We start from the raw sequence: 16,084 nt of genomic DNA on the forward strand, positions 1-16,084 counted from the left end.
CCACCCATTTACTGTTATATTTCCTATTTATTTGTGCATTAATTTTTTTCTACTTCACTGTATATTGCCAGTAATTAAGGATCTCTTTGAAAATCCATAATACCATTATCATACTTGAAAAGAAGTTAGCAAAACTTCTTTTTTAATTTTTTTATTATGTTAATCACCATACATTACATCATTAGTTTTTGATGTAGTGTTCCATGATTCATTGTGTGCGTATAACACCCAGTGCTCCATGCAGAACGTGCCCTCTTCAATACCCATCACCAGGCTAACTCATCCTCCCACCCCCCCTCCCCTCTAGAACCCTCAGTTTGTTTCTCAGAGTCCATCATCTCTCATGGTTCGTCTCCCCCTCCGATTTCCCCCCCTTCATTCTTCCCCTCCTGCTATCTTCTTTTTTTTTTGTTTCTTAACATATATTGCATTATTTGTTTCAGAGGTACAGATCTGTGATTCAACAGTCTTGCACAATTCACAGCACTCACCATAGCACATACCTTCCTCAGTGTCTATCACCCAGCCGCCCCATCCCTCCCATCCCACCCCCACTCCAGCAACCCTCAGTTAGAAGTTAGCAAAACTTCTACCACTAGTAATATTTACATGACTATTCTCCCAGATTTTGTTTCTATTGCTAGATGTGCAAGGTAAATATACATCCATTTTTATTTTTTAAAAAATGCAATCTTGGGGCGCCTGGGTGGCTCAGTTGGTTAAACGACTGCCTTCGGCTCAGGTCATGATCCTGGAGTCCCGGGATCGAGTCCCGCATCGGGCTCCCTGCTCAGCAGGGAGTCTGCTTCTCCCTCTGACCCTCCTCCCTCTCATGCTCTCTGTCTCTCATTCTCTCTCTCTCAAATAAATAAATAAAATCTTTTAAAAAAATGCAATCTTATTATATATGCTATTTTATAACCTGCCTGTTCCTCTTACTAAGATTTCGTATTTTTCTAAATTACTATGTAGCTTTACATCATTTTTAAAAAGTGTCTTGTAGTCTTTTGCATAAATGTCATAATTTATTTAACAAATTATGAATGCCCACAAAGTTTTATGTTACTATCCTATTTCCATTATAAATAGCAACTAAGAACATCCATGTTTTATTTTGTTTTCTTTTGGTGCTTTCTTATTTGGAGGACATGGCTGCATCTCATCTCTGAGCCATGGAGAATTGTTTCAATATGAGAGTAAGATAAAGATTTAATTTTATATTTTTCAAATAATTATCCAATTGTCTGAATGCATTTACCCTTTGTCTTCTGCAGATCAATTTCCACCCATACCCATCCCCTGCTCAGCAAAAGGCATCTACAAATTCTTTTTTCTTTTTTTACATTGAGATGTAATTGACATATCACATATTAGTTTCAGGTATACAACATGATTTGGTATTTGTATACATTGTGAAATGATCACCATAGTAAGTCTAGTTCACATCCATCACCACACAGAGTTACAAATTTTTTTCCTTGTGATGAGAACTTTTAAGATCTACTCTCTTAGCAACTTCTAAACATACAATACAGTATTATTAATTAGAGTCACTATCTATACTTTACATCCCTAGGACTTATTTATTTTATAACTGGAAGTTTATACTTTTTGACCACTTTCACCCATTTCAGCCACTCCGCAGGATCCCTCCCCCTCCAAACTGGCAATCACCACCAATCTGTTCTCTATGAGTTAAGGCTGTGGTTTGGGTCTGGGTTTCTGGTGGTCTTTTTTTCTTAGATCCCACATGGGATTTGTCTTTCTCTGTCTTAGTTCATTTAACATAATGCCAACAAGGTCAACCATCCAGGAAATCCCATCCAGGATTTCCTTCTTTTTTATGTTTGAATAATATTTTGGTGTGTGTGCGCGTGCACACGTGTGTGTGTTCACCACATCTATTCATCGATCAGTGGACACAGGCTGCTTCCATATCTTGGCTACTATAAATAAAGCTGCCGTGAACATGGAGATGCATATATCTTTTCAAGCTAGTGTTTTTGTTTTCTTCCGATGAATATCCAGAGTGGAACTGCTGGATCATATGTCCATAATTCCTTACATGACAAATTCAGTGACTGTTTTTAGTCCTAATTCTTTACTCCTCTGCAGGATTTGACATTCTTAGTCACTCCTTTATTTCTGCAACTTTCTTTCCCTTAGGCTTCCCTAGATTCCCACTTTCCTGCTTTCCTGGATTGTCTCTTTTTTTTTTTTAATTCTTATGTTAATCCCCATACATTACATCATTAGTTTTAGATGAAGTGTTCCATGATTCATTGCCTGGATTGTCTCTTACATCCGATTTCTCCTATCTCACATTTCCTCACTGGATCTTCTTCCTCTCCCTGTTTCCCGAGATTGCCTTGGATGTTATATGTGACTCTATGCTTATCATTTTACATGTTCTCACTGGGCAACTGAGGCTGTTCAGCAGGCATTTACAGCACAGCTTGGTGGGTGCTGATGGGGGAATAGAGCTACCACATGGAAGGTCACACATGGGCTCAGGAATCATCCTGCTGCACGTCAGGAGTGGACAGAGGTTCTGCACATTGCTGAGCAGGGTGTAGAGGGCTCTCGGTAAAAAATGAGGCTGGAGCAGTAGGCTGAGGTCAGTACACAGGGGCTGTGCACAGATGCTGAGGAATCTGGACTCTATCTTTCTGTTTATCCAGTAGATTTTTCTAGGGTTTTAGGACATGCTGGGCATGATCATTCCATTTTCTGTGGTGCATCCTACATCCACAATATAGGAATATCTGTCTTCACCCCACAGAAATGGGCATACTATCACTGCCCCTGTGACTATAAAGAGAACGTGTGTGGGGGCGCCTGGGGGGCTCAGTCGGTTAAGTGTCTGCCTTCGGCTCAGGTCATGATCCAAGGGTTCTGGGATTGAGCCCCATGTTGGGCTCTCTGCTCAGTGAGAGCCTGCTTCTCCGTCTCCCTCTACTGTTCCCCCTGCTTGCGCTCGCTCTCTCTCTGTCAAATAAATAAATAAAATCTTAAAAAAAATTTTTTTTTAAGTAAAAAGAACAAAAGAACGTGTTTGGGGGACTTGGGGTAGGGGCAGAAAATTAAGGTTCTATATTCAGTCAGTCTAAAATGAAAAATTCTAATGGGGTATTATGTGTGATTTATTGGCATTTCAAAATATTTATTCAGCTATCAGATGTACCCAGCATGGAGCCTGAGATAAAATCATAAGTTCTAGAACAATCGCAAAACAAACTGAGGGCTGAAAACAAGCTCCCTTACAGCACAATGTTCATGTGGCATGCTTTGGAAAAGTCATTTTTATTAGAACACAATTCACTCCTGAGGGAGCGTTTCTTACAACTTCAGGAGCGTGGGGCTCAGGCATGCTGATGTCGGGTCCTCGACTACATCTGTTTCCCCACGGCCAGTGCCTCACTTTCCTGCCTCCTGAGGATCCGTCCCACCACACAGAATGTTCCTGGAGCTTCACCAGCACCGATGTATGAAGAGAGAAAAGTAACAGGAAAATAAAGACTCATGCTTGAAAAGTCACTTCCATCTGGGGAAATCACTTTTGCTTAAAATCTGACCCTTACAAGATAAACTTTCCAGGAAGGCATTCCCCATCCTTCAGGAGCTCCTATGGTTGGAGAACGGGAAGCCTTATCCCTTGTCCATGCATTTCATTGTGTGATTGAACACACTGCTGGCAAATCAGGACGGGTCTGGCTTCTATTGTGACTCCTAGCCCGCTGAGGGGGAAAATGCCTGGCGTTCAAGGCTAACGAAAAGGTGACGAGCATTTATGAGACTGATGTGCTATCTCTTGCTTTCTCTTTGCAGCCCGCCGCCCCCCCAGAGGACACCCCCGAGCTAAGCGCCTTTTTGCGAAACTCGACCATCCCTCATCTTGTCAGGAAGAGAGACGTGCGGATGCCGGAGCCCCACAGACAGAGCCCCGCAAAAATCCTGGTGAGTTATCCCAGTGCGTGCACATCCGAGAGGAAAGGCCAGATTGGACCAAACTCCCAAACACAGAAGGTTTGAACTTGGGCTGTTTGTTTCTCCATCCCATTCAATGCTCAGATATGCCTGCCATGTTTTTCCAGTACACGTTGTGAGCCAACAAAGTGACTCTTCCCTGCCTTCAAAGCCATATTTGCATTATAGGGCTTTCACTCTTCTAAACCTGCCATGCAGGCCACGTTAGAAAAATAATGATAAAAACCTAAAACATGGCATGCGATGCATTTGCAGAACACAAAGCTCCCGCTGTGAGCCCATTCCTAGACACTGAGCGCTGAGGGGCAGGGCTGTCACAAGTGTCCCTGCATCTCAGACTCCTCTGATGGTCCAGAAAAGACGAGAATGGGGTCTTCTGATTTCCTGGGCCCAAACCCTGCAGAGTCATAGCACGGGGAGCTGTGGTAGATCTATCCTGAGCTTAGTCAACCCTTTGCAAAACTGTGGAGAGCACTCAAGAGTTGGTATTTTCAATTCAATTCAATTCTCTTCACTCGTTCCAAGGTGAATGTTAATACCACCAAACTCTACAATTAAGAGGCTAAAATTAAAAAAAAAAAAAAAGAGTCTAAAATGTTTTGTTTTAATGTGTCTTGAATATGTTCTAAAATTCATAAAAAGTTTCAAACATGGAAATGGACAGAAACATACATCGAGCAAGTCTTATTCAGTTAAACTTAAATCAATAGAGGAATGTTTATTATAATAGAAGAACCTAAAGTTACCTGGCAAAAAGCTATGACAGGGGACAGATTTTGGTTCAAGTCCCTGTAGATTTTTATTTTTATTAAAATTTTATTTTAAAGCCATTTCTGACTTTGTTAACTCATGCTTTATTCTCTTTGTCTCTTATTGGTTCAAAAATTGCAAATCATACGCCTCCGCCTGTCCTCAAGTCAAAACAGTTTTGGATAGAAAGTGATTATACAAAGTTTATTCTAAAATCAAAAGTTCAATAAGACCTCCTATGGTTTTTGTTTAGTTAAAAACAACTTACTGAATCCCATTTCTGATTAGGAATTTGAAAGTGCAAAATGCCAGCATCCTGTGTTGGGATCATAATTTCCAATTTGCATAGGAAAAATTTGTATCTGTCACACTGAAATATACTTCTCCTCTGCCCAAGAGCGTCCTTGCCTCTCTCCTCTAGGACCCCTGCTGCTCTTATAATGACCATACCATCTCCTCCTCACCAGGCTTTCTTCTTGTCCCTTTCCCTTCTCGGCTTACAGAAACCTTATCTTTCAAACCTTCTTCAGCCTCTGATACTATTAATCACTTCCTGAAACTGTATGTCCCTTGGCCTCCCGCAAAACACTCTCTCCTGGTTCTCTTCCAGTCTGTTGGCCTGAGCCTTCTTAGAATTGTTTGTGGGCTTCTCCTCTGCCCATTCTCAGATGCCCCTGTACCTCAGGTCTCCATCCTCAGATCCCTTCCTTCTCCCACCAACTTCGCTCCTTCAGGGAAACGTACTGCACAATCATGGACTCCAGCCACGCCTATGGGCCTCCTGCCATCTTAGCAGTCCCTACTACACTCTAGACTCGAGGAGCTCAGTGTATACATTCCTCTGGATGCCTGATAACCACTCCAGCCCCAACACATCCAGAATTCTGTCTCCATGACCCCCAGAATGTGCTTCTCCTCTAGAATTCCCAAACGCAGGAACACCAGTGCCCATCCACTCGGTTCCCCAAGCCAAAATGGCTCCCTCCAGTCCTCCCTACAATCCTCCTTACAGTCCTCCCTCTCCTTCATCCCAACTTCCAATTTGTCACCAATGTCTCATCCTTCTTCCTGAACTTCCTTAAACTCCGTTTTCCTCTTTCCATCCCCATACCTCAGTTCAGGGCCTCTTCCCCTCTCCCTTGGACTCTTGCAACAAGCCCTTGTCACCCTCCTTGCTTCCCACTCTCCTCCTCCCCATTCTTGCCTCCCATACCACCTGCCCCTAAAACCCAAACCCCATTATAGCCCTTGCTTAAACGGGACCTTCTGAATAGAATCTAAACTCCTTGTCTCCAATAGGAATATTCTTTACCACGTAGACTTCCTCTCATTCCTTTCTCACTTCTATCTGTCCACCCTGCCCCCGAATACCCTTTTCTCCTCTTTTCTGAACATGCACTGGTCTTGTCCCTGTCTGCCTAGACGGCTAGGTCACTCTTTCTCGCCCTTCAAGACTCATTCTGAGCACAGTCTTTCTCCAGAATCCTCCAACAGAGCTAGCTCACCAGGACCAACAGGTCCAGGGAGCTTACAAGAATCACCCCCTTCTCACTCGCCTTCTTTGCCTCCAAAGGGTGGGATTGGAGATACACAGCATGTCAGTAATGAAGTGTAGGTAAACATGAGGGTCCTCACAGGGGACACAAACTGCAGCGCTTCCAGAATTCCTGCTCCTGCTGTAGGCACAAAACCCCAAACACCTCAGCTCCCAACCCTAGTAGAATAAGAACAGCCCCACCACCTGAACCTGGAAACAGCATGTCGAAATCTGACCTCCCTGGAATTTATCAGATGCCCCTTACTGATTGCTTTGTTTTTGGAGAATTCAGAGGTTCTCAAAAAAGATTTTCATGGCAATATGTCCCTCAAGCTACTCTGTGGTTTAGCAATTTCATTAAAGTAAAATGCCTCAGTTAAATCCTGCTCATACTAGTCAATAAACTAATGCTTATTGGGCATCGATAGTCCAGAGCCCAGTGCTTGAGACATGAGAAATAAATAAAGCATAGCCCACACGATAAGTTCAAATCAGTGAGGGAGTACAATTCAAGAAGTATCATCCTGTACATGGATACACAGAAAACAGATGTGAGCTGTCTATTTATTTCCATACTGGACCCAATCAAAAAATATGATTTGACAGGTAGAATGTCATCACAATGAATACTTCCCTGGAACATGCATTTTATATAATAAAAGTTGCCTGTTGTAAGTTAGCAAAATTAGGAACTAGCTTAAAAACAGCCTAATGGATGGAACTCGAAGGTTCTGCTTTATAACCAAGAAGTAATTTAGAAGGAAGAATGTTTTGGAAAAAATGGGTTGATAACACTGGGTCTTTGAGATAATATAGATACAGGGAGCTTCCTCCGAAGCCTTTTCAGGGCTCCTTTAGTCCAGGGTCATGTGTTGTAAGAGTCTATAAGAAATATCCTCCTGCCTTCTGAGAAATGAAATCAACAAAGAACAATCCAATCACTGCTGCAGAGAACTGTTTTAAGTCCTTAGGAAAAAACAAAGCTTAAATCTTATGTTGTATTTTACATTCCATTATCTCTACACTACCAGTAAAATTGATGCATCATTACTACCAAACTGGGCTTTCTCTTGGTTGTTTCAATGTAATTGTTTGTTGTGTAAATGAATAATTTATGAATTAGGTGGTGACTTCTGAGAAAATACCGTGCAGATAAGCTGACTTCAATGTTGATTTTCCACCACAATTTAAAAACACCGATTGGCCACCACTGATGTTGGGGGTTTTTTGTTTTGTTTTGTTTTGTTTTGTTTTGTTTTGCAGAACTGTACAAATATCGAGTGCTTACAAATCTCCTGTGCAGTGGGGCGGCTAGAAGGAGGAGAAAGCGCCGTCCTAAAAGTCAGGTCACGGTTATGGGCCAAGACCTTCCTCCAGGTAACAACACTGACGCTCATGCACCCGCTCGTAGGGAACCTCTCCTCAAAAGCTCAGCTGGAAGTTTTCCTAAAAAGGATTTTTAAATGTTTTAATTTTTAAATTTAGAAAAATTTGATTTTTTTCATTTAAAAAATTTAGATTTAATTTTAATTTTAATTCAACATTTTTTATTAATTTTTAAAATTTTTTAATTTTTAAAATTGTTTAAAAGAAGTGTCTGTGGAGACGTTGAGCCAAGGTCAGCTGGTCATCTTTCCCATCAGGTGAAGACCTTTTTTTTTTCCCCAGCTTTATTGAGATATTGCTGACATATATGGAAGTTTAAGGTATACAGCATGATGATTGGAGACCTGTATGTTTTTGAATGGTTACTACTCTGAATTTAGTTCATACCTCCATCCCCTCATGTAATTATCTTTGTGTGTGTGTGGAGGGCAGGTGATAACTTTTAAGACCTACTCTTTTAACAGCTCTCAAGAATCCAATACAGTATTGTTAATTATACATTAGATACTCAGAACTTATTCATCTTATAGCAGGAAGTTTGTACCCTTTGACCATCATCTCCCCAATCCCCCCACCCCGAGGCCCAACCTGATCTACTCTATTTCTGAGTGCTGCTTCTTTAGATTCCACATGTAAGTGATGTCATACAGTATTTGTCTTTCTCCGACTCATTTCACTTAGCATAATGTCCTCCTCCTTGTCCATCTGTGTTGTCACAAAAGGCAGGATTTCCTTCTTTTTTATGGCTGAGTAATATTCCTTCATCTTTTAGGTGAAGACAATGAAAATATCCTGAGTCCCTAAGGCCTTTAGACAGTAACTTAGCTTCGAATAAATCTATTTAGCTCACCACTTTCTACCCAGTGCCCAGCACATAGTAGTTTTCAGTAAATATTAGTCAGTGGAATGATGGCGCACATAAGAGCACAGTGTAAGCCATATGCCCCAAAGGGTCAAAATAGAAATCAATGAAGAAGGGAAAGGGGAGATTCCCACAGCCTGGGCCCCAGCCAGGATGCATCTTAGTGACGTTCCACATATGTGTGATTAAGAGGTTCTTGGCTGCTTCCGTGTATCTAATCTGTGGCATCCCACCCTGCCACAGATAATTCCGTGGACTGCGTGCATTTTAAAGTTCTAAGATCTCTTTTATACTGAACAAATTAATTTTTTCCATTTGGAAAGAGCTATTTATTCAAATGATACTACTATGTTGTGACCTTGTTGTTTAGAAAGGATTTAGAGAGGAGAAAATAAGATAAATTTAAAACTCTACCAAATCTATGCATTCTTGCTCACATTTTAACTATTAAAAAATTCATCTGGCTCATTGCACCATAGAAAATCAAATGGTAAAGTCCTTTTGAGTCTAACTAATAAATACAGAATTTCATAACTCTGGATTTTCATGTTTTCTGGGATTCAAAATACTTCTGTAGTCTCGCAAATCCTATTTAATTTTGTTTCTAAAATAAATGGAAGGAAAGTTAAAGGTATTTATGAAATAGTGGTGAAGCTTTTTTATTTTTTAACTAAGGCAGGGTTTCTTAATCTCAGCATACTCTTTCAGATCAGATCATTCTTTGTTGTGGGGAACAATCATTATAGGATTATAGAATGCTTTATAGGAAGTGCATTATAGGATGCTTAGCAGCATCCCTGCCCCCCTCCACTAGATGCAACCCATTCCCCAGTTATGACCATCAAAACTGTCTCCAGACATTGTCAATGTTCCCTGGGGGCAAAATCACCCCCAGTTTTGAATGCCTGAACCAGGGAGAAGTGCAGTACACAATTTATTTGATTTTTAAATTTTTTCTTAGTTAAATCATTATTTATTCATTCACTAAACAAATACCCATGGAGTGCCAACTATGTACCAGGCTCCTCTTCAGGTATCGCTTCCTTTCCATCGATTTGTTCATGGTCACTCTGTTTTGGGGTTGTTACTACTTATCTCAGAGTTGAGGAGTTGAGGAAAGGAGTCTCACTGAATTCCCAAGCCCATACAGTCTTCAATGATAACCATACATTCCTTCTATTACTTTGGGTATCACATCCTACTGAAATAAGGGAGAATAACTTTTTGGTGAAACAGGACTAAAATCATTACGACACCACAGTCAAGGGAAACATGATTATTTAATTTTTTTAAAGATTGTTAACTTATTAACTTGTTAATTTGACACAGAGAGAGAGAGAGAGCAGGGAGAGGGGCAGAGGGAGAGAGAGAATCTTGAGCAGACTCCCCGCTGAGCGCAGAGCCCGATATGGGGCTCGATGATCCCAGGACCCTGAGAGCATGACCTGAGCCAAAACCAAGACCAGAGAGAGTGGCTCAAGTCACCAGCATTTACCCACAGCCATAGCCCACATTTCCACACACCCAGTTTCTGCTTATTCCCTGTCTTGTAATCTGAGTGCTGAAGAGGAGTGCCTTCCTTATTGCAGTCTCTCTCCCTCGCTCCCTCCCTGCCTCTCCCACTCTCTCTAAGAATGTACTACATACTGGAGGTTTTTAACGGTTTTGTCATGCAATCCAGAAGGAGGTAAACATTCTCTGCCTTCCTAATCTGAACTAGAAAGTTTACAATTCTTGCATGACATGATTTGCTGCATTATGTTTGTTTCTGTCCACTTGGTGAGCATGCAAACCGGTCAGAAAAAGATTTTATTTAGAATAGTCCTAAATGATAACCTGTCCTGTGATTGTTGCTTGAAACAATCCTTCCCAGGGTAAGATTTCACTAGTAATCGCTTAGGTTTTATCAGCTCACAAGGCTTTGTTTCTGGCAAATGTTGAGTACTTAAACATGGGCTATGTGGTCAAAAAGAATTCTTGAGAAGGAAGTGAGCCGTGGGAAGGTAGGAGTGGAAGGGCTCATGACGTTACCAGCCACACCATGTATTTAACCAATTCAAAAGCCTCACTCTCCATTTGTTACCGACTAGAGGACTTGTATTAGTACCAAGACCGTGAGCAAATCATTGTGCAAAAGTGCATGACAGCTAGTGAGCTGCAAACCACGGTCGAAATGACACAGAAATGAGAGAGGAACAGGGCATTTTCTGAGGATTAATAGCTAGCTGGGGCAGGTCGAAGGTCTCAGGTATTGTCAAGGGATATTAACTCCAGCTGCTTTTTCAGTCTTAAATTGCCTGCAATGTAGCAGTGATTGCTATTAGTTGAGTATATTGCTATATGGAAGAGGAGATTTCTTTTAAACCTAAGAATAATGTAGTTGTTATGTGAAGACCATGGCTAAAAGCATTCAACTTTGAACGTAGAATCAATAATATGACTCTGCTCATAATTGTTGTTCATGAATTAAATACTTACTTGTGCCATGCTTTTGACCTGCAGTCACAAGACTAGCACGTCTTTGGCACCCCAGCTGATCATAGTCTAATTGCTTACATGTCCCCATTCCTTGGAGCTCCAGAGCATCTTAGAAAAATGAAAAAATAAATGCATTTTCCTACTGAAAAGGATGGAAGAATCTCGGGTTTGGAGAATAATTTAAAATAAGGAGTAGATCTGTCTATGAGTTGTATTGTTTGCAGGCTATTTGCCTACCACCTTAATTTGTTCAGGCCCCAGACTGTGTCAGTTTACGTCACCGAATCAAATAGTGGAGGGACAGGTCAACAGCCCGTTTTCATGAACCACAGCCCCCATTTTATGTCACTACCTTTCTTAGAACTTCTTGAACTTTCTAATCTAGTCGATAGTGGATGGGGTCCAATTCAACCATTGAAAGAACTAAACCTTCTATAAGGTGCTATAAAATGGGTGTTATGTGAGGTCGAAGGGTTCATTCACTGTCCATTTACGTGGTCAGTCAGCCAGGGTTGAAGCTGTTCAAGGTGCTGTGGAAGATATAAACATTATATCCCATGGTTTACACCCTCCATTTCTATATAATCTTGTTGAGGAGAAAAGTAATAGAGACAAATAATAAGTTAAACAACAATGTCAAAATTGCAAACAATGTAGGACAAATATAGTTTCATCCTCATCTTTCTGAATTAGAATCCCTGAGCCTGATCCCAGGTGTTTCTGAAGCTCAGCAAAGCCCACGGGGCTGTGAACCACTGGAAAGGATACTAAGGACTGGGGATAAAGTAAAACATGAGGAAAAATCAAACTATGGCCAAGAGCAGAGGGGGTAAAGGAAGGAGGTGAATGGAAATCCCCTCAGACAAACATGTTTCTCCCTGTTCTACATTCTAGAGTTCAAATCCCACCTTTTATTCATTAAGAAACTTCCATATTCATAAATGCAGAATCAGGCAGGACAAAACTTCCCATCTAGAGTTGAGACAGAGATGGAGGTCCCTATTGATTTGTTCCTCAAAGATACGACTTCAAGAGCAAGAGAATTATTTTCTATCAATTTTTTTAATTGAACTTGGAGACTAGAGAAAACTTGTTCACTGGAGTTTGGGGAGCATGGACACACATGAGTATGTAATTGTGATTCTTATGCAGAATCTCATGACCAGAATATAGTCATGTTCCTTCTGTGCCTACCAGCCAGGGTGCTAAAGAAAGTAGATTTAAATCACCAAGTACATGCCAGATTTTATGAGCAAAGTTTTTCCACGTTTTTTTTTTAAAGATTTTATTTTATTTATTTGAGAGAGAGAGAATGAGAGACAGAGAGCATGAGAAGGAGGAAGGTCAGAGGGAGAAGCAGACTCCCTGCCGAGCAGGGAGCCCGATGCGGGTCTCGATCCCGGGACTCCAGGATCATGACCTGAGCCGAAGGCAGTCGCTTAACCAACTGAGCCACCCAGGCGCCCAGTTTTTCCACGTTTTAAAAAACACTTTTCATACAAACAAATCCAACTTTCAGTTAAAATGGAAAAGCCAGGAGACAAGAGAACATCAGAAGAATAACAACCAAAAAATAATTTTTCCAAATGAATAAAGTTACTTATCCTGGAATGTTGGCATAGAAAGAGAGAAAAAGTCAAAGATATAGTGACTTTAAGTATTTTAAAATGTTGCATACTCTTGCCTGTCCTTATCATCTAGAGGAAATGGGATTTATTGAAAAGAGAAAAACATTCAGTCACAGGAAGAAAAAAAAAAGAACTTCGTAAAAAAATGTAAACAAAATTATTACAATCCAACTTGATGGATTGGCTTCAAGAAACCCAACATTGAATTATAAATGGTGAAGTGCTGGTGAATGTTTAATAAACTGCTCTGTGGGAGTAGTGGGGGAAGCTCCAATGTGCAGCATTTGTTGATTTCCATGGTGTAAATATTCCCACCGTGGCCGATTTCAAGCTGCCAGCATAACGTCACCAAATCTGGAGTTGGGAAGAGAGGCACATCCCCTTCCAGATACAACAGACTTAAATAATATCCAGAGCATAGGTACTAGCAAAATACAATAAAATAGTTAATAAATACTGAGTTTGGAGTGTGTATGACCTTTTAAAAAATACAATTTTCTGAAAGTTACATAGATAGAAGTTTTAATAATGGCTCTGTTTAACAACTGATACTCAAAATTCCTGAAATTTTAAGTCTGCTCTCAAGAGCCATTATGAACCAGCTCCAGCCTAAGACTGGATAGCTCTAATCACTGTCTCAAGTTAAATGGTGGGGAACCACAGAAATTTACGTTCTCAAAATTTATGTTCCTTGACTTAGTCTTAAATATTTTCCTTTGACTTTAATCAACAGTTAATATGAGAACCAATTAAACAAAAAAAAATTTTTTTTGCTGAAAAGTTTTATCAAAAATTCTATGGCTTTAAGTCAGTGGTTTGTTTTTTTTTTTAAGATTTTATTTATTTATTTGACAGAAAGGGAGATCACAAGTAGGCAGACAGGCAGGCAGAGGGAGAGGGAGAAGCAGGCTCCCCACTGAGCAGGGAGCCCAATGAGGGGCCCTATCCCAGGACGCTGGGATCATGACCTGAGCCAAAGGCAGACGCCCAACCGACTGAGCCACCCAGGCACCCCTAAATCAGTGGTTCTTAACCAAGGGGATTTTGCTCCTCGAGGGACATTGACAATAATTAAAGACATTTTTGGTTGTCACAATTGGGATAGAGCTGTTACTGGCCTGACATCTAGTGGGTAGAGGTCAGAGAGAGCTACATATCCTACAATGCTCAGGACAGTACCCCATCCAACTCCAAAATCCTAACAGTGCTGAGACTAAGAGAAGCCTTTTCTGGATCTTCTGTATCAGATGAAATGTGATAAATTTCTTTATAACTTAGTATCAGTCTCTCTCCTAAAATATTTCCCTCTATCAGATAATAAGAATTTTATAACCCACTATATCTCCCCTTTGTTCTTCACTAGCAGCAACTATATTAATCTTTGTGCTTGATCCTTTTTAGGACTCTGATTTTCTGTTTTTATTCTAACGTCGTTGTACCAAGTCTTTTGTTAATACGACAAATTCTTTTTAGAACTAAGAAAAGGATGAATGACTGGATGGGCAGTTGGATGGACAGTGGAATGGGTGTCTCAAAGGATGTCTGGATGTATGATGGATGATCGGATGGGGAAAATTTTTTTGAAGAGAAAAATGAAAAAAGAAGGAAAAATGAAATTTTGCTTTGGAAAACAATTGGATGGCTGCCTGTATAACTTTTTTAAATATTTGCATGGAATATATTTAAATCAATATTTTCAATTTCAGAGAAAAAATGATCCCTATTCTCTTGCATCCCTGGTGTCCTTCAAAGTTAAGAAGATGCCTTATAAAGATCAGCCAGCAAAACTCCCAGAAGGAAGCATAGCAGTGAGTATCTGAAAAATATAGAGCCACAATAATTTTGTTGAAATAATTATTTTTTAAGTCACTGTTCAGCTTGTGCTACATTTAAGTGCTTATTACATTAACTTGAGGAAAGTTTCTTCTCTGGATCACTCTTCTCTTATCTCAGTCTGGAAATTTCTTAGTGCTGCTTGATCAAATTTTTAAACTTTCAGTGTCAATTTCTACTCAAAAAAAAAAATCAGTGCAGGACTAATACCACTTTTTCATCAAGCCATTTTGTTTGGAAGAAGTCCAGATAGCAATGATCACTATAATGCAATCCTCCTAATTGTTTAATTTTAAAGACAGCATGGTAAGTGAGGTGGGGATGCTGGGGGGAAACTCTTCCTTAGGGACAGCTGGATGACCTTGGTCATATCCTTTCTATGCAAAGAACTGTAATTTTCACCTGGAAAAAAAGCACACTATGATCTTCATTTGAATGACATGTTATTTTAAAATTGAGACTACTAAACATTACTGACGGGGGTCTATCAGTCACAACACAACTGCTGGAGTCCTCCACAGCTTGGCAAGGCCGTGGAGAGCAGACCGGGACACGGGGACACGGTCACCCAGACCCTGAGTTTACCATGAAGGTGATCACAGCCAGAGCTCTGGGAAAAAATATTAAGATTTAAATCTCTGTCTCTGGGTCATTCCATAGCTACAACCCCCACTTGAACCCTGGTCCCCAGGTCTTTGTTACTCGTGGTGCACTTGCAGACAGCACCATCTGCATCACCTAGGAAACTGTCAGAAATTCAGAAAGAAGCCTCACTCTAGACCTGCTGAGTCAGGATCTGCATTTTATCACAATCATGAGGGCCTCGTGTAACACAGTACAACTTGAGAGGCACTGCTTTGGATGGTATGTAAGTTGATACATACCATATGACGTCTTATCGGTGAAGTCTTAAAATGTAATTATAAAATTTAATTTTTCTAGCCTGATGTACTTTTCGTAATTTAAATTGGATGAATCCATTGATTAGTGATTTTCAGCCCTGAGTATGCAAAGCATCATCACTCGTGCAGCTTTAAAGATACATACATGCTAAGACCTCACCCCAAATATCGGGATTGAGGAGGACTGGGCTGGGGCCCTGGCACTGTGCTTTAAAAGCACCGAGGGGAGCGCCTGGGTGGCTCAGTTGGTTAAGCGTCGGACGCTTCATCTTAGTTAATCTTAGTTGATTGAGAGGACTGTGCTTTGAGCTAGCTTAATCTTCATCTTAGTTCAGGTCTTCATCTTAGTTCAGGTCTTAATCTCAGTTTAAGCACAGCGTTGGCTGGGTGTGGAACATACTTAAAAAAAATAAAAGCACTAGGAAACTCTAGCATGGGGTCAGGCAACACAGGGCAAGACTCACATTTCAAATGTGTTTCAGAAACAAACTGAGGGTTGCTGGAAGGGAAGGGGGTGGGGGATGGGGTAACTGGGTGATGGGCATGAAGGAGAGCACTTGATGGAATGAGCACTGGGTGTTATATGCATCTGACGGATCACTAAACTCTACCTCTGAAACTTATAATACAGTATATGGGTTAATTAATTAAAATTTTTAAAAATTAAATTTAAAAAATAAAAAAATGGGATTATATTATTAAACACACACACATTCTCCTG

General features: G+C 40.5%; 1 protein-coding gene across 1 annotated transcript in view; it reads left to right on the forward strand.

Annotated features, from left to right (window-relative positions):
• The window catches only part of ITGA8 (integrin subunit alpha 8), a 183,143-nt gene that overhangs the window by 155,525 nt on the left and 11,534 nt on the right, over positions 1-16,084 (forward strand). The window contains exons 26-28 of the mRNA XM_035021565.1: positions 3,829-3,957; positions 7,538-7,651; positions 14,335-14,436. Coding sequence (XP_034877456.1) covers positions 3,829-3,957; positions 7,538-7,651; positions 14,335-14,436 — 345 coding nt within the window. The remainder of the gene's footprint in view (positions 1-3,828; positions 3,958-7,537; positions 7,652-14,334; positions 14,437-16,084) is intronic.

Source organism: Mirounga leonina, unplaced genomic scaffold (genome assembly GCF_011800145.1).
Source record: "Mirounga leonina isolate KUSES-001 unplaced genomic scaffold, KU_Mleo_1.0 Mir_175, whole genome shotgun sequence".
NCBI classification, from domain to species: domain Eukaryota; kingdom Metazoa; phylum Chordata; class Mammalia; order Carnivora; family Phocidae; genus Mirounga; species Mirounga leonina.